Source organism: Manis javanica, chromosome 16 (assembly GCF_040802235.1).
Source record: "Manis javanica isolate MJ-LG chromosome 16, MJ_LKY, whole genome shotgun sequence".
Classification (NCBI taxonomy): Eukaryota; Metazoa; Chordata; class Mammalia; order Pholidota; family Manidae; genus Manis; species Manis javanica.
Window position 1 is genome coordinate 46,737,094 of NC_133171.1, and position 23,554 is coordinate 46,760,647.

General features: G+C 51.9%; 3 protein-coding genes across 9 annotated transcripts in view; 1 reads left to right on the plus strand and 2 right to left on the minus strand.

Annotated features, from left to right (window-relative positions):
- Positions 1-7,228, minus strand: part of PTK7 (protein tyrosine kinase 7 (inactive)) — a 61,403-nt gene extending 54,175 nt beyond the window's left edge. For 2 of the 3 annotated variants that reach the window (XM_073224871.1, XM_073224869.1), the window contains exon 1: positions 6,789-7,228. In XM_073224871.1, the coding sequence (XP_073080972.1) occupies positions 6,789-6,867 (79 nt within the window). In that variant the 5' untranslated portion in view covers positions 6,868-7,228. Of the gene's footprint in view, positions 1-6,074; positions 6,245-6,788 lie in introns of those variants that run through there. The other variant, XM_073224870.1, reaches the window with a different exon arrangement.
- A 1,067-nt stretch (positions 7,229-8,295) lies between these two features.
- KLC4 (kinesin light chain 4) lies at positions 8,296-22,189 on the minus strand. Of its 4 annotated transcripts, none has more exons than XM_073224873.1 (16): positions 22,172-22,189; positions 17,858-18,140; positions 16,616-16,846; positions 15,125-15,206; positions 14,309-14,519; positions 13,748-13,835; positions 12,563-12,664; positions 12,189-12,362; positions 11,781-11,880; positions 11,530-11,582; positions 11,248-11,318; positions 10,977-11,085; positions 10,226-10,366; positions 9,842-9,957; positions 9,424-9,487; positions 8,296-8,769 (listed from the first exon to the last, which is right to left on the minus strand). In XM_073224873.1, exons 2-16 carry the CDS (start codon positions 18,113-18,115, stop codon positions 8,719-8,721), a joined length of 1,851 nt encoding a protein of 616 aa, XP_073080974.1. In that variant the 5' UTR covers positions 18,116-18,140; positions 22,172-22,189; the 3' UTR covers positions 8,296-8,718. The 4 variants fall into 4 exon arrangements, with proteins under 4 accessions (XP_073080974.1, XP_017512521.2, XP_073080975.1 ...); XM_017657032.3 differs by lacking the exon at positions 22,172-22,189 and adding an exon at positions 19,706-19,785; XM_073224874.1 differs by lacking the exon at positions 22,172-22,189 and adding an exon at positions 19,218-19,322.
- MRPL2 (mitochondrial ribosomal protein L2) lies at positions 19,890-23,460 on the plus strand. 2 transcript variants are annotated; one of them, XM_017657034.2, is made up of 7 exons: positions 19,890-20,127; positions 21,218-21,386; positions 21,941-22,082; positions 22,192-22,307; positions 22,386-22,496; positions 22,779-22,852; positions 23,213-23,460. In XM_017657034.2, exons 1-7 carry the CDS (start codon positions 20,032-20,034, stop codon positions 23,423-23,425), a joined length of 921 nt encoding a protein of 306 aa, XP_017512523.1. In that variant the 5' UTR covers positions 19,890-20,031; the 3' UTR covers positions 23,426-23,460. The 2 variants fall into 2 exon arrangements, with proteins under 2 accessions (XP_017512523.1, XP_017512524.1); XM_017657035.3 differs by having other exon boundaries at positions 21,242-21,386.
- The last annotated feature ends 94 nt before the right edge of the window (positions 23,461-23,554 follow it).

A 23,554-nucleotide genomic window follows, 5' to 3' on the forward strand; every position in this document is an offset into this window, starting at 1 on the left:
CAGCCACAAACATACTGTGGCCTGGGTACAGCATTGGGCCCCACCTTCCACGCTTCGCCTACAGTAGGTTATAAGCAGCAGGGCCCCGCCGCCCCCACCACCACCACCACAGGAGGCAGGAGACCTGTAGGGAGAATAAACATATTAGAGTAGAGGTCACCAACAACATCTTGGCCCCTCCAGTAAGAAGCAAAGAGCCACTAATCGCCAAGGCCCTCATTCCAGTGGGACAAACAGGTGTGACTGTACAAGGCAGGCACTGATGGAGATGCCTGGTCACAGTGTTAAAGTGTTAAGACTAAAATACCATCCTGGTGCAGGATTATGTTCCCTTGGAGGAAGGGTGCCTATTTCTAACTGACACAAAGGCACTGCAGGAGCTAGCTGCTGGGACACCTCAGAAGTCCCAAAAGCAGATGAGCATTCTCACTGCCCTACCACCAGCACCCCAAGAAGGGGACAAAAGAGAGCCACTGTGTGTCCCAGGGGAGAGGCAGTGCATGTTAATACCCACTCTGGCCTCCTTAGCCACCCACGGGGAAAGCCTGCCACTCCTGACCACAGTGCGCCTTGGGAACCTCCCTGTGCTGTTGACAGAAAGTCCCAAAGTTACACAGAGCAGGTGACTGGGGAAACCTCCACAGCCGCCCTGTGATGACAGAAGCCCCTCCCTTGGGCATTATAAAGTCTGCCTAGGCTGCAAGAAGCAGTTCACTGCCCACTCCCTGGAAGAACGTCAGTATGCCAGGGGAGATGGTGGCCCTCAGCCAGCACTGACCACCTGGGGAGAATCTGCTACTGGGGAGAATGCAAAGTGGTTGTGGCCACAGTTCCCAGCTGCTGTTGGAATACTGAGCCCCATTTAGAAAATTTGTGCTTCAGAATGAGGAAACATTTCTAAAGCTGCCAGGCAAGAGCAACTTTGTTGGGCCCTCACAGTTCATTCTAGAGACTAGGGACTAAAAAGGAAAGCTGCTACCTTAAAAGGAGAGAAAGGTCAGGACAGTCTCCAGGAGGAAACATCAGGGCTGGCCAGAGGGGCTGCATCCCTGGGTCAACCATCACCACAGCCACGAGCGCTGCATCGTAACTTCCTGGAGGCAGGCGAGGTCGGGATCAGCATCACTTGTATTTTGCAGATGAGGAAACTGAGGCTCAGAAAGATTAATTAACCAGCTCAGGGTCATGAGGCTAGGCAGCAACTGAGCAAGGACTAAAACACAGAAAAGTAGGTGTCACAGGACCATACATGCCACTTCTCTTCCTTACTATGCGTTGACGAGTGTGATACTCGACAAGAGCTACCCAGGTTTTCAGACTCTCGGGCCAATCCTTTCAATCACCACAGCCAACATCTACTGGCAACTCAATCCTCTCCTCTCTGAAGCCCTTCCACTCCCCATTTGCTCCTACGTCATGGACTGACTTACTGTCCTACACAGTATGGAATGTTTTCCTACCTATTTAACACTTTGCCAAGTACTGTCTTCCATTGTACTTCACCTGATTCACATTTCTCCATCTTGTCTCCTTCCTGCCTCCCACCTCCCAACCCCCAGACAGCTTTGACCACAGAAGACACTCAAACACTTTGAACCGATCCCACCCTATGCCCCTTGATGTTAATACCAACCTCTTTCTCATCACACCTCCACTTTAGACAGACAAGTTCTCTTTACAGCTGCCCAGTGGGTCTCAAATGTGAGTGTCAGTTAAGAATCTCTGAGAAGCTCTTTTAAAATACAGTTTCCTTTTGAGATGTGACGGGATTGGTTATTCAAAAACTACAATAGAATCTAACAATAAGAAAACAAAACACATTTTCTAACTCCTCTCCTGATGATTCTGATGGGCAGGTCTGCAGTAAGGCCCAGGCAACTTAAATTGTAAACAATACCTCTGGTTACCAGCCCTCCCACTATATTCCCCGATGGTATCTGGACCATACTTTTGAGAAACACAAATCTACATCTTCCTAACGTGTGACACAATCCCTACCCAGAAGTTAAACACATACCTAATTAGCAAATGCACACCCTGCTCCTCAAGACCTGAGCTTCTGGCAGGAGCTTGGGGTCTGCAGGACAACTGGGAGGCCGCATGCCACCAACCTGTGCATCCACGCAGGGTAATACGCACAGGGATGCAAGAGCTTGGTGACCCCAAACCAGGCTGCAAGAGAGGAAAGGTGCCTGCCTGCGTCTGCTCTTCCAGCAAAGCTGGCTCCCTGCCCTGCTGCTGCTTGCATAGCATTACTGAGATGGGAAGGTCTACACACAGAGAAGAGGATGGAAAAAGTGACACACTACAGAGGGCTTCCTCAAACCACTGATTAGCTGTAGCAGCTCCTGTGCCAGCAACACCAAAGTGCCAGAAGACTCACCAGGGCCAAATGTGCACTCAGCGATGAACTCAAAGAACCCCAAAACAGGACTCTAACCCAACCACCATGGCAGGACTTCCACCCTTGGGGGCAAAAAGGGACCAGGCGGATGTGGGACCAGAACAGGAAGCAAGGAAAGAGGCAGGCAGCCAGCTCCAGGGCAAGGCTAAACCAGTGCCAGCAGCCATGGCCCCCAAGCCTGGGCCCCGCCATGGGGCAGGTTAGGGAGAGCAGAGGGAGGCCGAGGGACACATGCAAGGCCACCCAACCCTGCCCAATGACCCTTTATTCCATCAGGAAAACACCGAAGGTTGAATCCCTGACCCCAAACTGCTCTCGGCTCAAATATTAGAGTCTGAACCATCCCAGATGAGCTTCACAGAACCTGCACTGACCTAAACACAAGCTCACACAAACCCCCTCACTCCAAAGTATGAAGTCCTGCAGAGACTTAATGACACTACAACTGCGGAAGCCCAGTAGAGATGTTGCCTCCTTTTATGAACCAACTGTACTCCTGAAAAGTCATCCACAGACCAAACAAATCCAGTTTCTCCACTGGCTTTCATTATAAAATGAGACATACAGTCCTCTAGGAAAAGCTGAGGCTCCAAGAGGAACTGAACATCACATTTAATGTTGCAAGCTTTCTAGAGTCACACATTTAATGGGCAAGTTTGCTGACAAAACCTAACTCAAATTCAACCCAAAGTGAGGCAATTTTGAACTACACCCAGAACAACAGTGTTCCCATGGACTAAAAGTTATTGAGTCTCAAAATGCTGTGCAAGATCGAGGGCCCCTAATGTGTAGTACAGCAACAGGGAAGTTCTGCAACTCGTTTCTGTACAAAAAGGGGTGCCCAGACCAGGATTTCTGGAACTGTGGGGTACAGTCACCTGGGGAGCTTGTTAAAATGCAAATTGGGATTCTGATTTGTGCTCCCAGGGAATGCTGGTACCACTTTGTCTTTTGACTGTATTTTGAGGGGCCCCTACACAGTTCACGATTTTTAAGCTGTGCCCTTTCAGGCGGGTCAGCTTCATGTGTTGCAGTGGCTACCCATGCCCAGGACTCGGAGGAAGCCAGAAGCCCTGCCACATCAAAACTCAGAATAACTGCCACAGAGAACAGACAGCCCAGAAACAGAGAAGGAAGGCCTGGTCCCTTGATTGGGTCCCAGCTGAACAGGCATAAGGAGAAACACACAACCCCAGCCCAGAGAAGCTGGAAAGGGTTCAAAAGACCCCCAATGCCTAGGAGGCAAAGAGAATGTTTACCTTTGCCCTTGATTATTCCTCCCTATACCCAAAAGGTTCATTCACCTTTTTAATAAACCTAGGTAAGTAAAGCAAATAAGATACTGTAATGAATTCTACAAGGGGGAACCCTTCAGTAAGTTAAAACCCAACTGGGGCAAAAATATGTCAGTGCCCATGAATGTCAAGGGTCTAGAAGTTCTACAGGTGTCCACTTTCTGCAGGAGAGACAGAGCAGCTTTGGGGAGGATGAGGTGGGACTGGGCAAAGGAGAGATGGGGGAGACAGTACATACCAAGGATTGGCCAGGAAGGGCAGAAAGATCTGAGAAACCACGTATGTTTTAGGAGATGGTAAACAGACTACTTGGGCTGGAATGGAGGGCTCCAGTAGGTGGAAAATGTTTATTGTTGGGGATGACTGTAAAGCTGGAAAGGCATGTTGGAAGCACACCAGAAGAGAAGGAAGAACAAGAAAGAGGCCCTTTATATATTTCATTACGTGTAATCCTCTGCACAACTCCAGGAAGTAAGTCCCTTTACAGAAGAGGCAAACTGGGAGGTCAAGAAATTTGCCCAGGGCTGTATAGGGCTTGTCAAAGAGTTTGAACTGAGTTCTGCCAAATATTTCATCTCCACAGCCTGGGCCTTCGTCTCCACCACTCAACCCTGCTCTGAATGCCAGGAGTTTGACTAGATACTTAGGCAAGTAATGTGGAGATTACCCTTGCCCTCCCATGGTAGTTCTCAACATCTGAGAAACCCCATCACTGCTCAAAGCAATCCCGACGCCTGAATCACAGGCTGCAGAGCCTTGAGAAATCTTCGAGACAGCTCATCTCAGAATGTGACAATTCAATTTCCCCAAAGAAACAAGAGGCTAGAGGAAAGAAACCCAGAGAGGGGGATGGGAACTGGGGTGGGTGGTGACCACAGCGGACCATTCAAAAGGCTGGGGCTAAGAATCCCAGGTTTCAAACGTCAGGCGCTCTCCTCCTCCACCTTATTTATCACAACAGGGATCTCAAAGTTTGCAAAGTTACTCAGCCATTTACAGCATAATTACCCAAACTTCAAAATGGTCTAATCCACAAACCCAGCCAGTCTAGGTCCCTCACCCAGCCTTATTAACAGTGGGGTCTCACTACAACTCCAGTTAATTAGGCAGTTAAACAATGAAATGGAAAAAATCTACTGTAGTCTATTTAAAAATCGTTGCCCCCTGAAGTCATGCTGTCCGGGGTGGGTCGAGTCCCCAGATTTCACCATAAGACACCAGGTACCTTAGCCTGGCCTGAAATTGTTTACAGCACATGGACAGGTTCCACACCAAGGCACATTTGGTGCGACTGATTTAAGGCACTCATTAAAATGTTCCTTTGTTGAGCACGAGACATCTCCCCACCCCCAGGAGATTCCAGACCTCCAGTTCCAAACCCTCAGCCTGCCCTTTCTCCCAACAGGACCTCCCCGCTCCCCCTTGCTAAACATCCGTCACTGGATTAACATCGATTAACACACAGTCGTCTTCTCACGGAAGGAATTTAGGAAATTTGGTATTTGTTAAACGTACAAGAAAGAGCCTCATCTTCACCATAATCTCCCCTTGACTCCAGAACTCTAAACATCAGCACTGAAGGCGCCATAACCGGCAACCCACATGCAAACAGCCAAAATCCAAACAGCTGGCCAACCTAAGAAGCCTGTGAGCCCGGGCTCCTGGCCCATATGGCTGATCCCCTGATCCCGTCTGTGCAAAAAAACTTCCATACTTCCTCTGGGAGCAGATGCAGGCTCTACCATGAGCAATGACCACCCCACACATCACACGCAACACAGGGCAGCTCCAGAAACACCTCCTGTGAGTCCCTGGGTTACAATTACCTTTCCTATTACAATCAGGGGTGGGGAAAGATGTTGATTTCATCAGCACCAAAACCCCTCAACAATTGGCAGGCCAGGGAGATGTCAGAGAAATTCATTGCTACCTCCAGCCTACCCATACTACTCTTCAAAGAAGGAAAGTAGTGAGCTAGGACCAGATCCACTGGGCAGTTTCCCCCCCAGAGAGGGCTGCTGTTAGGATCATTATCAAAGATTCGGTGTTTTGGGGGAAGGGAGGCGACCATATTTCTAGTCCAGGCTGATGGGGTGTGCAGGTAGCTTGGCACTTACGGTAAAGCACTTCAACACCTCAGTGGTGACTCTCAAGTGTTACTGCGCCAGGAAATAAAAGGGGGGTCGGGATGGGGGATCGGGCCCTGTCCGCCCTGAGGATACGGACCACACCCTCATCAAAATGCTGAAGCCCTCCTAGAAGACGCAGAATGAACTCTTGTCGCCTTTCTGCCCGTAGAACGAGGGATTTTCTTTCCTCAGTGAAGAGAGATAAGATGGAAATTCAGGAAGGAGCAGAACGAACCCCGTCCGTACCTTTGCAGGACGGCCATGCCCGATTTTGGCAGCGGCCTTCACACATTAGTCACCGCGACAGCCTGGGACTCTGCGCTCCCCAGATTCGACCCGGCAGGGGCAGGGATCGAGGGCTCAGGGCTTGGGCCCAGGAGCTAGAGGAGATGGGGCGGCCCCTAATTCTTCCCTTCTTCCGCCCTCACCAGCAGGGCCATCAGGGGTCCCAGCTTGGCCCAGGAACTTGGAGGGAAGCCGGGAGCGTCTGGCCGGCGTAGGTAACAAAGCTCCGCGCTCTGCGAGCCGCAGGTCGGGGCCGGCCTCCCTCACCTAGACTGAGCCTACCGGGCAGATTCCGTCTCCCCCACCGCCAGCAACCTCAATGCACCCCCGTTAGTGGGGATTAGTCATTTCTCTTCCGTAGAGAAACTCCCCACCAGGGCCAGAGAGGCGGCAACTCCCGGCAGTTGCCGAGCAAACTCCCCGCTCAGGCCGGGCAAACTGTGGAGGATGGAAATGCGTCTTCGAGGGCGCGGGTGGGAGAGGGGACGCAACCGAGAGCGCGGGGGCTCGGCCACTTCCCGGCCGCCGGGACCTCGCACCCCCAGGGAGCCTCTCCACCACTCCAGGGTGTTTTCCCCGCTCCAGCCGCCCAAGCCCACATTCTCGGGTGCTCCCTTTTGCCCGCGGGGCTCCCGCACTTCCCGAGCCCCGCTCCTCCCGCTCGCTGGGACTCACCACCCAGCAGCTGCAGCAGCAGGACGCTGATCAGAGGCAGCCGGCGGACGCTGCTCGGGGCTCCCCGCGCCGCTTGCATCGCGGCGGTCCGGGGAAGGCAGCTGGTGGGCGCGCGGCGGGCGTGCGAACTGCGCTCCGCGGCGGGCCCAGGGGCCGAGCGCACCGGAGGCGGGCGCCCCTGCAGCAGCCGCAGCCGGAGCGCGAGCCCGAGTCGCCCCGAGCCGTCCGGAGCCGGAGCCGCGCGCCGTTGGTACCTCCGAGTCCTCGCGCGCCGCCGCCGCCGCCGCCGCCGCCACCAAGCCCCGCCCCGCGACGCCCCCTCCCCGCCGGCCGCTGAGCGGCGCCCCGCCCCTTCGACGCCCCCTCCCAGCAGTGGAGGGGAGGAGCTCAAGTTGGGGAGGGGTCTGGAGAGGGGCCGGGCTGAGGGAGGTAGGACCTGCGGAGAATGGGGGGGACCTGAGCGAGGTAGTGGAGCGTAGATGTATCTACAGCCTACTCTGCAGGGACTTAGGGGAACCAAAGTGACTTTTATGATTGTGTGGCTCCTGGGGAAGATGGTCAGTTCTGGGCCTTCCTAGGGGCTCTGACCAAACAGTTCCTCCAATTCTCTGGGTAAGAAGGGAAAAAGTGGATTTTGGCTCACTTCTCAGCAACCTGAAATCCTGAGGGAGACCCAGGACAGAGGGGTTTCCTTGGTGTCCCCTATCAAGACTGTGGAGCCCCAGGAGAGACAGCCTGGACAAGTGAGGGGCCTGAGCATGGCTGGAGTCTGGTTTGGCTCTGGACCAATCTGAACCCAAAGGTAGAAATAGACCGGGCTCTGAACGCCCGATTGAAGGCTGTTAAACTGACAAATTCATCTCAAGTCCATCTCCAGGCAGTCTGGGCTGTGTCAGGGCATGGCCAAGTCTCCAGCTGTGGGGAGGCCCAGCACAGCCCTTGTTCCAGGCACCCCCCCACCCCCAGAGCCACCCCCCCACACACATTCTTTCTTTGTTGTGAAAGCAGCAAGGGGTGTAGGAGGCGGGTCAAGAGGAGTCAAGCTTTAGAAGATGGGCCCCAGCTGCTGCTCAGGACTTCAGGATATGCTTAGAGGGGATGGAGAGTGAGTGCCTGTCCCCCTCTAGTTCCAGAGCTCCCCCCCTAACCCAAGGCCTGCTTAGACCTCCCTTCCCCCAAGCAGCTGGGAGGAGGAGGGGCAGCCACAGAGGGCCTCACAGGCCAGGAGCAGTGGCGCCAGGACTCCAGGGTCCTGCCACATGGCCACCACATGTCCCTGACAACCCAGTCCACAGCACCTTCTTCTTGGGTTGTGGGCCTCCTTCCCCATCCCCCAGATGCCTTCCTGCAGGCCCTGCTGGAGAGGATACAAACAGGGGAAGGAAGAGAGGAGAGATCCAAGAATCAACACTTCTCCTGCTGCCCCATCCATCATTGCCCCTTGCCCTGCTGTGAAGGGCCCCAACAAAACCCTTGCTTCCTACCCGCTTCAATCGGGACGCAAGTGGCAGCATGGTTACCTGATTCTTTTATTTAAGAAAAGTGAAATACATGGACCTGAAGTGAGGCAGCAGAGGGAACAGGAGAGGCCAGGGCAAAGCAACTTGGCTGGCCAACCCCAAACCCTCTGACAGAAAGCCAGCAGCAGGCTGCATCTCTGAGGTACATACCTGCTCCTTACCCATCTTGAGGGCCTCCGAGCTAGCTACTCTAGAGGACTACAGGGTGGAGAGAGGATGTCCTGAGGGTCCTTTCTGAGGGGGATTCCTGAGGACAGAGCTGAGACCCCGAGGGCAGCAGCAATCTCTGGTTAACAGCTCCCCCTTCACTATCCCACCATGGGGTTGGAAGAGCCAGGAGCAAGAGGGAATGCTGTGAGGGCTATGGGGGGACCCAGCAGACCTGGGGGTTAGGGGTTGAGGGTTGAATGTCAACTGCTTGAAGAGAGGTCCATAGTGCTGGCACTGAGGCCACGGGAGACCTGAAAGAGACAACACCACACCATCAGCCCAAGGACTCGGCCTCCCAAAGACTGTTGCCTGCAGTCTATCCACTTCATGGCTGTAACCTCCCTCTAGACCTAGGATGGAGCCTGTAGCCTCAACCTCAAGCACTGGGGCATTGTTTAGCCTGTGCCAGGATGTTCCAGAAGACCATAATCTGATGAAGAAAATACCTTGAAGAGCCACATGAATATTGGCATGTACTTTGAATGTGTTGATACAAGTGGTCATTTCCAATTAAAATGTCATTACTGTTTTCTCAAGTGGAGATGCTTTAATACATTTTTTCTTTTCCTTTCTCATCTACTACTGAGTCCCCAAAGTGAGGAGTATGGTGGCTGCAGGAGGAAGAGCAATTAGTATCCCCAAATCATTCTTGAATTATTCACAATTCCAAAGTACCCAGTTTAGAAAACATCAATTTCTGTTCCCTTTCTGATTAATATATTTGCTATCTGACCTGAAACTGTCCCTTAGTGATCACCACCCACAGTAAGCTGTCTGCCTGATTCCTGCTGTCAACTCTACTACCCTGACTAGAACCCTCATCCCAAATTACTCTCCCCTCTTCCCTAACTCCCACTGGATTGCTCCATGCCTAGTCTGTCTTTCTCACCCACCAATATGCTCACCTTGAGAGGTGCTGCACTGGGCTGGTTCAGGTAGTTTAAGGAGGCTGCCCGCTTCATGCTGCTGCTACAATGGACAAAGAAAGAATTGAGGTCTCTTCTCTTCCCCATGAGTGATCCTAAACTGTGGGCCTCTTGGGCACTGCCATATGAAATCAAATCATTGCTTCCCCACCATTCAACCTCCAGCACACACACATAAACACACTCTCTCATCTTCATTAGTAATGAGTACCACCTCAGGTTATCTTTTTCCCCTTACTGGGGCATCCAGTTTTCCCAAAGTCTCTCTCCACTGCCATCCCATTGACATCTCCATGTTTCTCTCCAAGACACTTCTCCTCTAGTGATAAGGGGCCAAGAGGAGCTGGAGGTGAAGACTTACTTGCCTGCTTCGCCATACCTCAGTCTCCCTGGTTACCTGGAGGGCCGAGGCTCAGTTCCCTGGAGCTTCCTCACCAGGAGTTCACTGCTTCTACGGAGCACATCCCGGATCTTGCCCAGAGAGCCACTTCTCTGCAAGGCCCCACTGCCATCCTGGTGGACAGTGATGGGGAACAGGAGCTAAGGGAACCCTACACAGACTGGCTTCTGAGTCTACTTTTGCCATTTATCCTACACATACCCCCTCCCCTAAAGCTCAGTGACTGAAAACAAGAGCCCTGCCAGTTGCTGGGATACCCCCGAGAGGGATGGTTAACTGAACCAGAATGGGGATAGCACGCCCTCACACCCCACATGCTCAGGCTCAGATCTTCTCACCACCACCGGGCAGGAGAGATCAAGGAGCAATAAGCAGACTTACCCCTGACCACTCCACAGCCACAGAGGCATCTTCACCTCCTTCAAATTTAACGCTGCCCCCAGGGCCTTCCTGGGACGTCCGTCCACTGTCACCCTCCCCAAGCAGCTCGGCCACCTTGGTCTGGCTGATAGGATCAGTGCCCTGGAAAGAAAAGGAAGGAGTTGGGACTTGGGACTTCTTAACTCCTCAGAATGGGACTTTCAAATGTTTTTTGCCATCAGCCACAGCAGGGAAAACATTTTCCTTTGTGATGTCCCAGTACACACACTCACATACTGAAACAATACTCACCTCCTCTTTGTGCAAGGCATTCCTGCATGTAGACGCTTATATACTTTTAAGAATGGCCCGCACTGAATTGAGTTCATGACCCACTGATGAGTCAAGACCCACAATTTAAGAAACTATGACTTAGGGCTCCCCTCAGCCTCAGCCCCCTCACCACACCCCTCATTCCCCTCTTCAACAGATTCTTCAAAGTGTGGAAGGGCAGGGCTTCCCTTTCAACAGTTCCAGTTAGTGAAGTGAAGCTTGAACTCAGACTCCTGACCACAAAGGGCAGGTGGGGTATAAGAACATGCTTAAAAATAATCACAACCACAAAAACGTCTTGCCTTCCTCCCTCCATCTTCCTCCTCAGCTCTCCTCTCATTCTTCAGAAATCCACAGGAAGCCTCAGTGGTCCACTGCCGCCCCCCAGCCCCCCGCCTGGCCCCAGGGCCCTGACGTCCAGACCCCCTTCCCCTCTGACCTGTTTCTGAGAACGCAGGGCACATTCCTCCAAGGTCTCAGCTGCCTCCAGCTTTCCCTGGCGCCTGTACAGAGCGCCTAGGTTTCTCAGAGTGGTGTTCACTGTAGGGCTGTGGGGGGTGAGACCAGGGAAGGAAATGAGGATGGGATCAGAAAAGAAACAGGAGGGAGCAGAGCTAAGGCCAAGGGAAGGTCAGAGGGAAGAAGGGAAAAGGTCCAGGCAGCCAGGATGGGAGCTTGGATGGAAGACATCAGAAGCCAAGCCAGCTCACCTGCTCACTTTGCAGGCCTTGTACCAGCCTCCATACTCTGTATAAGGGGTGCTGCCCTCACGGTGCCGCCTCTGCAAGAGGACAGAGGGGAGATGCGAGTACAGAAATGCTGGGATGTCAGCTGGTGGGGAGCTAGGGTGCAGGCTGGGTTGGGGAGGGCACCATGCATCTGGGGCCAGTGCTCCAGTGGGAAGTGAGGAGCTGGACCAGTGCGAGGAATAAGATGGAGGCCTCAGAGCCTTGGTAGCTTCGGGCTTCCCAGGCTGGGACCCCCCAACTCACTTTGCTCATTTCCTCCCGCTCCTCTGCATGCATCCAGATGGGCTTGTGGTCGTCTGGGGGTGATACATAGGATGGGGTGGCAAGGTTAGAGAACAGAGCTGGACAGTATGAGGGAGCCAGGACTCAGAGGCCCACAGGGCTGGCCTAAAAGGATCTGGCTCCCCCTCGGAACCACTGTGGCCTAACCCCCCACCTTTGGTCCATATTTCTTTTCCCCTCTGCAGCAACCTCTCCAGGCCTTCACCACTCACCATCCACAGACCCAAACTCCTGCACGTGGGCTCGGGTCAGAATCTCTTTGTAGAGTGTCTCAGCCTCGGCATATTTGCCCTGTTTCAGGTAACAAGAAGCCTGGGGGCAGGAAGTCAAAAACATGGCAGTAAGAAATGGAGACAAGGCCTCAACCAGGCTCAAGAGTTTCCACTTCTTGGTCTCTTTATGACTGTCCCAAGAAATCTTCCTCACACCTCCTTTCTAGCTTCAGGGTCAAGGGTGTTCCCTCTCCTAAGAGGCTATGGGACTCTGCCTTCTGACTGGATCAGGCAGACCCCTCAGCCCCAAAGATGGGCACAAATGCAGTGTGGTTAGTATACCAGACTATGATGCCTTCCCTTCCCCTCCTCCCACTGTCTGTGTCCCTGCATCCCTTCCTCCCTTACCAGGTTGTTCTTGGTTCGGGCAACATTAGGGTTGTCCGGTCCCAACTGCCCCTCATAGATGGCCAGTGCCCGCCGGTAATAGCGTTCCACGGCCTCATACTTGCCCTGGTTTTGGCACAACAGGGCCAGATTGTTCAGCTGTTTGGCCACATCTGGGTGGTCAGTGCCTAGGACCTGAACAGGAGCAAAGGGCGACAAAGGTCTAGGATGGCATGTACACGCCTGCACACATGCCCGTGCAGGGAGCAGGGGGAACGGAACGACCAGAGAGGGTATAAGGCAGAGCGAGGGGGATGAGAAAAAAAGAGGTGACAGAAGACAGATGGCCAAGGAGGGGTCAGCAGCAGGGGAGAATGGGGAAAGGGAATAGGCACCTTCTCTCGAATCTCCAGTGCCCGCTGGCACAGCGGCTCTGCCTCCTTGTATCTGCCCCTTTTACCATAGAGCACAGCCAGATTGTTGAGTGTGGCAGCCACCTAGAAAGACAGGCCTATTCCCTCAGACACTGGCTTTCAGGGGCCTTGAGAATCGGAGGTCCCCCCAGTGTATAACAGAAGCCAGGGCTGCACAGATGGAAAGCAATGGCCTCTGCCACCCTGCCAGAGGTGGGGCAAGGGACCTGCTCAACTGGACAGCTCTGAGGTTCTCTGTGGCCGTGGTATAGCCCTCTAGGGGGATTGTTAGGCGTTTCTGGAGGTGGGGTTTTTGGTTGCCATAAAGATGGGGGCACTATTACCTTTGGGAGGTTAGGATGCTACAGATGTTCTGCATATGTGGGGCAGCTCTGCCAACTTCTGAATGTCCTGACAGACCTTCAAACACTGAATCTAAGTCCTGACACTGGGTGGAATATCAAGATAGGAGGCACGTTTTCTGAGACATCATCCCTACTACATGTGATGACACAGGGAATTATTTCTTGACAGCTCATTTTCAAAAATATCTTATTTCTCATTTTCTTCACTTTGACAATCTGTCACTAGCCTTGGCATGCTAATCCTACTTAAGGTTATTTGTCCCTTTCTCTTATTGCATACAAACAAATACAGTCTGTCATTACTTATTCTAACATTGGATTTTAATCTTGTCCCCACTGACAATTCCACTCTGTCATTTTTTAGTACCTCTTATATAGAACGACTTACTGGTCTTACCTCTTTAAATCTGAAATTATTCATTATATATCAGGTAATTACGTCTTCTAGCATAGTTGTACTCAATACAACTGGTATTGTATTTTAATTTTATTGTAATGTACATACTATTTTATAATAAATTATTTATTTCTCTTTTGTATTGATAGGATATTATTTGACTTTTTTGGAAATTACACTTGTAGATAGGTTACATTATATGAACTAAATTTCAGGAAAACACTCATTATAAGAGTCAGTGGGTCTCAGAGAGTCAAGAACTGTTGGGATCAGCACACAGTCCTGGAGGAAAGGTGTCCTCATGTTTCCTTACTACGCTCCTCTAGAGAGTGTGCTGAGGGCAGCAGAGGGACAAACTAAGAGGGGCCAAAAGTGCATGGGGGAAGGAGAGCAAGGAATACTGACAGCAGGGTGGTCCCGGCCCAGGGTGCTCTCCCGGATGCTGAGGGCATCATTCAGCAGGTGGGCAGCTTCCTTATACTTATTCTGATCCCTGGAAGAGGACAAAAGTGACCAGAGGTTACCCTGAACTCTGCCCCCAAGCCATCTCCTTCCTTTGGGGTGACTGAGGTATATTTAGGGGTTGGGGACCCGAAGAGGAGACAGGAAGCCTGGAGGTGAGCAGTGGGGGAGCTCACCAACACACTGTACTTAGATGCAGGGCACTGACATGCCAAGAGGGGACCACAAGTTATAGGATGCAAGAGACAGAAAGAAACCTTCCCCAGAGGAGAAACTGAAGAAGCCAAGAGCCTGAGAAATGAGTAGTGTCTGAGGTCAAGGGCTCTCACACAGAAAGGATGAGCACTCTGGTACAGGAGAAAGGCCCCTGTATACCCCTCCGGGGTGTACCTGGAGGCCCAGCAGGGAAGGGAGGCACCTTCAGAGAGGAGGAATGGGAGCCAAAGGTGGATCGAGATGGGAATCTGGAGGCACATATGTTGTGAGGGGGACAGCAGCACTCACCGGTACACCAAAGCAAGGATATTCAGCATGGTCGCGACATCAGGGTGGCCGCGGCCAGATGTGCGCTCCAGGTCCTCCAGCGCCTGCTTGCAGAGTGGCACAGCCACCTCATAGCGACCCTGGGCTGCATACTGGATCACCAAGTTATGCAGTGTCCGCAACCTCGCTGGGATCTCGTATCCACTGTGCTGGGCCCCCTGGCCACGGGACACTAAGCCATCCCAGGAAGTGAACAGGAGACTTCCTCAGGGACTGATCCTCTCCCCTGTGTGGGCTGCCCTCCCCACCCTGCTCCATGTCCTGTCCTGAGCCCACTCACAGGCTCTCTCCTGAGACCTGCTGCAATGCTGTTATTTTGCCCACGCCCTTGCACCTGTGCCCATCACCATCCCATTTGTTCGCCCAGTAATTCATTCATTCAACAAACATTTACTCAATAAGCATGAGCAAGGGGCTGTGCCAGGGCTACAAAGCTAAGAAAGGGCTGGTTCCTTCCCCTGAGGAGCTGACGCTCTTCCACTCCAGCATCATTCTCCCACTCAACTGGGAACTCCTTTCTAGAGAGACCTGTGCCATCCTCATCTCAGCATTCCCAGTACCTAGCACAGTGCCTGGCACATACAAAGTGTTTAATAAATGTTGATGAATAATGGGGAGGCTGAGGAAAGCCAAGTATTAGCCCAGTCCCTGCCCCATCTCTAGAAGAAGTGGAGAACCTATTTCTGAATGGTGAGCATCCTGTGTCCAGGGTGGGCCACAGCTGGGACCAGCCTCTTGCTGCCCCTCTTCACCCTCCAGCTCAAGAGGCAGACTCACAGCCATTGCTGGGGTCTTCTTCCTCCTCGTTGGGGAAGAGGTCATCCAGGGACTCCTTGGGGACATCACCCTCTTTCTCTTCCTGGAAAAGAAGCAGCAGCAGGTCTGGGCCAAGATATTCCCAGCAGCCTCTTCAGGGCCCCTCTAAACCATGAGATCATTGACAGATGGGGCCCAGGAGAAGACCCTTGCTCACATCCCTGCCCCCAAGAAAGCCAGCATCTGCCTCACCAAGCTCAGGCCTCTCTTATTTGTAAATTTCACCTTTTTTTCCTTGCGTTTTCTTCCTAAGCACCCTCACTATCCAGCCTCCTCCTCTCCCCCTCAATTCTTGTCATTATAGCCCTGTGCTGAACCCTGTCTGTTCACATTGATTATATGTCTGTCCTGTACCTTCTGAGGGCAGAGTGGGTCTGACCTTATTGACATGTACCCAAGCGTCTAGCTCAGCCTTGTGAGCATCACCTGCCGCCGCTTACCCTGGCCTTAGTGCCCAACCCTCCCTGTCTAACCCGCTTCCACGCTGGCCAAACGTGCTTTGCCTCACCGGGCACTGCAGTCTTGTACAAACATCTCCAACCCTCCTTTCCAGCTTCACAGTGTGTCCCCATATAAATCACCCCACTTTCTCTGTGGCTGACCAGCTTTCCCACTCTGAAGTCTTATCTAGGACACACACACTCCCACCCCCACAGTCTAGAAAGCTCCTCCTCATCCATCAAAATCCATCTTAACTTCTAACCTGTTCAAATAAAAAATCCAACCTAAATCTTACCTATCTCGGAACCTCACCTTCTCTATCAATTGTTCTCAGACCACTCCAGCCCAGGAACCTATCTCCACAGACTACCTCCCATACTGACTAAACCACGTCTGCAGCCCTCAGTACTTGATGCTTTGAGTTGTCACATACGTATTCCTATTGAGAGGCCTTGTCCTTATAGCTACATTATAAGAGCAAGAAGGCAGGAACCCTTTTATTTTGTTCTTTACATCTCCCAAACATACATCTTCCTGCACTGACTGTGTAAGGCACAGACATATATAAATGACTGTTGGAGTGAGGATTAAATTTCACACCACTTTGAGAGCAAATTTTAGGAGGGTCTTTCTCAACTGGGCCATGCTTTCCCTAATTATAGCACTTAGGTTTCTGGATTGGAATTGTCCAGGTGCTTGTCTGTCTCCCCCCACAACCTTTAATTGTGAGGCAGGAACGCTGTGTGCCTCATTCACTGCTGCATCCCCAGCAGAGGGCACAGTGCCTGGCATATATAGTAGTCATGTAATTAGACGTTGATTGAATGAGTGAATACTGTTTCCCCCTTGCTGTGATCTGGAGTTGCGTCAGGACCCAAATTCTGCCAGACGGGGGGCAGGTTTTGCAGTGCTGCCAACCCCTGCAGATGATGAAGCAACTGCCCCCATGTTTGTGCTGACTCCTGGCTGCCCGCCCTCCACCCATCCAGCCTTGGTGGCACGCGCACTTACCACAGCATGCCCATCCTCGTCATACTGCCGCAGCTGCCCCAGGAACTCCAGGTGCTTCTTTTCCTCCTCCAGCTGAGCCACGGCCTGTTCACTGTGCTGGAGCCGCTGCTGGGTGCCTGCTAGCTCATCCCTGAGCCATTGGTTTTCCTGGCAGAGCCGCCGTACCTGAGCCCGCAGCTTCTGCTTCTCTGACTCCACTGTGCTCAGGTGGCTGGCCAAAGCAAGCATCACCTAAACAAGCACATCCCGTGAGCACCAGACTCTGGATAGGAATGTTCAGGGCAGGTAGGAGGGGAGCCCACTGGGAGGTACAAGACAAGCAGGAACCACGAGGTAAGGTTGGGTGGCAGTGGCTCTACCCTCAAAATACACCCTGAATCCAATTTCTCACGACCTCTATAGCCACCACTCTGGGCCAAGCCACCATCAATTCCCTGCGGATTTGGATTACTGTAATAGCCTCCTCACTGGCCTCCCTGTTTCTGCCCTTGTTCCCTTAGAGTCTGTTCTCAACCCAGCAACCAGCCAATCCTTTTTAAATGTTAAGTTAGACTACATCACTCCTCTGCTCAAAATACTCCAATAGCTTCCATCTCACTTAAAATAAAATCAAAGTCCTTATGATTGGCCTCCAAGTTCCACATGATCTGCCCCCTCTTTGCCAAGCCCACTACTTCTCGAACTTCATTTTCTATTTTGTTTTATTTTGTTTCCCCTCATTCACTCTATTGAGCCACACTGGCCTCTCACTGAACCCATCAGCAAGGGTCCAGTTTGGGGCCTTTGCACTTACTGTCCGCTCTGCTTAGGATACTTTTCCCCCATTTATTGTATGACTCAATCCCTCATCTTCAAATCTTTGCTCAACTGTCACCTTTCAATGAGGCTTTTTTTTGACCACCCTAAGTTGCATCCTCTCTCCATACTCCCTAATCCCCTTCCTGAGGTTTTATTTTTATCCTTAGCAATTATCATTCTAGCATACTGAATCATTTACTTGTGTATTGTTTGCCTCCCCCAGCTAGAATGCAAGCTCTGAGATAGCAAAGATTTTTAACTGTTGTGTTCGGTGATGTTTCTCCAGTGCCCAGAAGAGGACTGCCTTGCAAACTGTAGGATTTTAAAACATATATATTGAATGAATGAATGCAAACATCTAGGACAAGGGGATCCCAAGTGACCCCCAAACCTCCAGACAACTGCTCCTCCATGGGCCACTTAGCACCACCTCCTCCCTCTCACCTGGGCCTCACTCAGTCCCAGCTCGATGTTTTCCATGGACCGGCGCAGCTGCCGGGCTTTCTCGTGCACTAGCCCTTCTTCATGGCCTCCCCGTTGCAGACACTCAGTGGTATGGGACAGACTTTGCAACACAGCCTGATGTTCACTGTGTAGGGCCTCCAGCCCTTGGCTCACCAGCCGAGTGCTTCCCAGGATCTCCTCCTGGCTGAGCCGGTGCCCTGCAGGCTCATCCTGCTGCCCCAACACCAGGCCCGACATCCTGGCCAGGGAAACCTTGCCTGGACTAGGGAGAAACAAGAGTTCAGCTGCGATAAATATAAGAAAGAGAGGCTGAGTACCTTGGTTAGAGTGTGGTGGGGATCCAAGTGAATGAGAGAGAGTAGGGGTGACCTCTGGTTTAATTAGAAACAGAGAGGGACCAGTGGGGAGGGAACCTACAACATTACACAGAAAGCTAAGGTTGTGGGAAAGAGAGAGGGAAAGGAATTGACTTGAGGGAAGAAAGACTACAGAAGGAACAAAGGTGCTGAGAACTACCAGAGGGATTTAGAACTTGAGAACAGAAAAGGCATTGGAGGGGAGAGCTTAAGGAAAAGGCTCAGGAGATGAGAGCACTGTAGGGACACACGGCGGGTGACGGGTGTTCAGGGAGAGTTGCAAAGATAGTAGGGTTAAAGCACACAGGATTCAAAAAGAGGGAAGGAATAGGTCTCAAAGCTAAATCAGGGAAGAGAGGGAAAAGTAGAAAACCTCAAGGTTTTCAGGCTATGTCACCCACAGAGTTAAGCCCAGCATCTCCACAACTAGTTAGCCCTGCCTCTTTCCCCACCAGCCTTCAACCCATATTTCCCACTCTCCAGGTGTCCAGCTGTCTTCCTACTTCCTCAAAAGAGCCTTGTTTCTCATCTCTGAAGTCCTCTTACCAGTATACAAAGTAGAGCCCTTGGCTGTGGTGCTCAGACCAGAGTCCCGAAGTAACTCTGTTCAGCAGCCAGGGACTCACAGGGGTCTGCCCTGCCCAAAGTCCAGAAGTCCAGTGTCCCCACCCCTTCTCTCACCACTTCACAGCCTCCCAGAGGACCTGGCACAGAGCCCCACCCAGGACAAACACCCTCCCTCTCCCTGCCTTTTTCAAGGTTTTCAAAGACAGCCAACGTCCTTCGTCCTTCCCCAAGCCAACCTCCCAACCCAGGCCTGGGGAGTTATTTTCTCCCAAGGGAGCGAGATGGGATCTGAAACCTGCGGCAAGGGGCGGGTCTTGGGAAAGGGTGAAGAGAAGACCTGGGCCCTCCTAGCCCAGTTACTGCCATAGCTTTGTCTCTGTCATGATCACCCACTAACAGGTTCTGAGAGAAATCACCTTAGGGTGCCTCCCAGACGGCTAATGATGCAGGGAAGAATGGAAGATTTGCTGAGCGGATGCAGGGAAATACGCGCTGGGAGCTGATCTCCCGTGCCTGGGAATGCGGTTGAGAAGTGTCCCAGGCTGCCGACCTGCCCTGGGGCCTAGTGTGTGGGCAGAGTGATATGGGTTGGGCGGGGGCGACAGGGGCTGGTGCAGCTGGAGAGCCGCTGTCCGCGTCGCAGGTGAGGACGCAGGGGCCGGACAATCCCGAAGTCACTGAGTCAGTCGGCAGCGCGGGGGGCGGGGCGGGGCAGGCCTTCAGACTGTCTGGACGCCGAGGGGCGGGAAGAATAGCGGGCTGTCGGGGGGGAGCGGGGAGGCGGAGTTTTTTATCTGGAGCTGTGTGAGATGAGTCGGAGCGGGTTTGTTCATCTGTCCTGGAGTGCTAGAAAGAGGTAGCGGAACCTCAACCCTCAGCCCCAGTGACACCCTCAATGACTCACCCGCAGTCTGCCAGTCTGGCTGCCTCCTTGCTTGTACTGCCCCTTTAAATCCATCATGGCTGCCGCTCGAGGCAATTGTTTTGACGGCTCCGAGGGGCGGGGCCTGTTTCTCAGTCACGCGACCTGAGAGCCCGCGGAGGATTGGCTCTGACCGCCCGCAGAGGGAAGGAGGTGTGAATATCTAGCTTGTTCTCAGGTTCTCTGCGCTCCTTTTTGCGTCATGAGGGAGCGACGGCACCGGGACCTGTTAGCGTCACCCAGGAGAGCCAGGCGGCCTGGCTAAAAGTTTGGTGGCGTGTTGAACCCAGCGGAGCCTGGCCATCCTCATGGCCCTGCGGGCACTAACCCGCGCTTTGGGCTCCCTGAACCTGAAGCCTCCGGCCGCCACCTGTCCCGGCCCGAGCCTGCTCTCGGCCGCCCAGGTAATCCACCTTGCCCGCGGATGAGGCTGTTAACGATCGGGCCGCGGGAGATGGGGGCACCCAAGGATAAGCCGGGGATGTGAGTCTGGTGAGGAGTCACGCCGATCCGTGACCTTAGTTACGTCACTGTCAGTCTCAGCTTTCCCTTCTGTGTTAAGTGTTGCTGTCATACTGCGCCGCCGAATTTCTCAGACGAGATACTGGAGGTGAAAGTGCTTTACAGATCACCGTTTGTATAGGATTCAATAGTAACTGGCATGTATTGGGCTCCTATCGTAAGTTAAGTATAAGTAGTAGCCGCTTTAAGTAAATGAATCCCCTTAACCACTCTATAAGGTAGTTATCATTCCCACTTTACATATGAGGAAACCGATAAGTGGTCCAAGGTCATATACAAACTACTGGAGACAGGCAGTCTGGCTTCAAAGCCTGGCTCTTAACCATTAATGATGAGTTGTAGCTGAACTGAGAGAATGCAGGGCAAGATAACAAGAATGGGAGCCTAAGGTGAAGGTATCCACAGCTTCCTAGTGAGCAATACGTGAGTCACAGAAAAGAGAAGTTGTAAACCTTGTTCCCCTGGACCTTTCAGACTGATGCCAAGAGTTTGGCAGATGCATACTTAAAATTCAGAGGTCCATGAAATGCTGGAAGTACAGCAGGGAATAAGACAAATGATCCTTCCCCTCCATTCATATCTGAAAAACCCCCAGAAACAGAGTGCAGACAGGCAAAAGGCATTGGTGCTGATGGTGGTACATGAATGTGTGGAAGTTACCCGCTCTGGAAAAGGGAGTTGTCTAGGGAAAGAAAAGTTTCCTGGAGGAGAGTTTTGAGTCATATTTGGAAGGAGATGCATCAAGGGATGCTTCAGAGAGGTTCAAAGAGGAGAGGGAATCAACACACATACACCTGGATAAACATTCTGCACTTGTATTTGTGCAAACTGTGAAGGGTGCAGTTTTTGAACAGCTGGTCTGGGACACTTTCAGTAAGAGATTGGCTACTTGGGCTGTATCCTCACCCTTGGTTCCCTGATGCTTCTCCTTAAATTAGCTTTCAAGTGAAAGAGATTTCTCTTTTTCTTTAGGCAACAAAAAATTGTCTCTTCCAGTTGCCCTCTACCTCAGTGTTGCTCCCCTGCCGCTCGGTCTTTACTTCTGTGGCCCTTAGTGCCAAGTTTGTGTCGTGGAAGAGTCGTACCAAGTACACCATTATGCCAGTGAAGATGAGGAAATCTGGGGGCCGAAACCACACAGGTGGGAGCAAGGGCAAGAGGATTTGAGCAATAAAGGGGAAAAACATAGGACACTAGGCCTATACATTGAGACAGGCAGAGGAACATAATTAAAAAGCATTTGTTAGACTTCACCTGCATGTAGTATGTGTGTAAGAGTGAGAAAATAGAATACAAAACAGCAGATGAGCTTAATCTTAAATTAATGCTAGGTATTTGAAGGAAGCTGGACATAGAAAATTCCATGACATTTTTCTTCACACCCTTCAAAAATTTACAACAGTTCAAATTGAGCACTATTACTTAAATGGCTTTCAGTTAACTTACTGAATTAAGTATTTGTAGAGATTTTATCTGGAAGTTTTATATAATTTCAGTATCATATAATTAGGTCTTTCCCAAGCCTTGTGTTTCCCCAACCGCCATTTACCCATTGTGCTGTGCAAATTTTTATCATTTTCTGCTTGTGTCATAATGTTGGGAAACACTGCTTTCTGCCCAAGATGGGCCTGTTTCCAGTGCTGGGGAGCTGATCCATCTGACCTGGGTCATGTCCCCACACTGTCCTATCCACAGGCCAAATCCAAGTGCATGGTATTGGTGGGGGCCACAGACAACGTTATCGCATGATTGACTTTCTACGGTTCCGGCCAGAGCAGGAAGCCAAGCCAGGACCGTTTGAGGAAAAGGTGGTCATCGTCCGCTATGATCCCTGTAGGCAAGTTTGGGATACGGAGTAATGATGGTTCAGCTAAATAACCACTCTGTGGCTTTTCAAATGTGGGGCTGCCTAGATGGTCTACTCACCTGTCCCTCACTCTGAGCAGGTCAGCAAACATAGCTCTGGTTGCTGGAGGCAGCCGGAAACGCTGGATCATTGCCACAGAAAACATGCAGGCTGGAGATATAATCTTGAGCTCTGACCACATAGACCGAATGGCAGGTGAGAGATGGCTGCCAGATGTGTGTGTGGGCTGGGAGGCTGCAAGGTTTCTGGTGCTGATGAAATTCTGTCTTTTAGTTGCTGCTCGGGAAGGGGATGCACATCCTCTTGGGGCCTTGCCTGTGGGGACCCTTATCAACAACGTAGAGAGTGAACCAGGCCGGGGAGCCCAGTATATCCGTGCTGCAGGTATGAGGAAATGAGCTTCTTGGGGTCTTATAATTTGGAAGGCCCAGGGGTACCTGAAGTCACAGTTCTATGAACCCATAAGCCTATATCTGATCCACTGGCAGAGAAAAAGTAGGAAAATGGGGATGAACAGGTGCCTGTGTTTTGACCTAAAACATTGCATGTATCCAGCTTCAGTGTATCTGCTCCTAAACAGCAAAGCAAGGGCAGCATATGAGGTATGGTAAATCTGCTTCCAGCCTCCTTTGTGGAGGGTGGCAATGCTGCTTCTCTCCTCCCCAGGGACATGTGGTGTGCTGCTCCGAAAAGTGAATGGGACAGCCATCATCCAGCTGCCCTCCAAGAGGCAGATGCAGGTATGTGTGTGGGTACAAGTAGGAGGGATCAGCAAAGGAGGAATTTTTAGAATGTACCTTTCCTGTCTGGATAGCTCCCAGGTTTTTCATGTTAGGAACTGCCTAGAGCTGGGTATGGCCTCCGCTGTCGTGTGACTAAGCACGCCTTGTCAGGCTGGCACTGTCATGGAACATGGAACAGTGCCTTTCTTTTGGGGCTCCTTCCTATAGAACCTGCACTCACTTTCAGTTATGTTATGCGTTTTTCCTTGTCCTCTCCCATCCCTCACCTAGCTTAGGCAGCCTCCCAAGAGCCCATGCCCTTTATAGTGCCCTGCCCCTTCCCAAGACGCATTCTCCACCCTCTGCTTTCTCTGTCAGGTGCTGGAAACGTGCATAGCAACAGTAGGCCGAGTGTCCAATGTTGATCATAACAAACGGGTCATTGGCAAGGCCGGGCGGAACCGCTGGCTGGGCAAGAGGCCTAACAGCGGCCTTTGGCACCGCAAGGGGGGCTGGGCTGGCCGGAAGATTCGGCCACTGCCCCCAATGAAGAGTTATGTGAAGCTGCCCTCAGCTGCTACTCAAAGCTGATATTCTGGACTCTAATAAAATAGACCCCCTTTTTATCTGTTACTGTTTTTTTGGAAGGGAGTACGGTACATACTGGACCAGGGAAAAAGACCGGACACACAACTGCCGGGGAGGAGAAAGGACGGGACA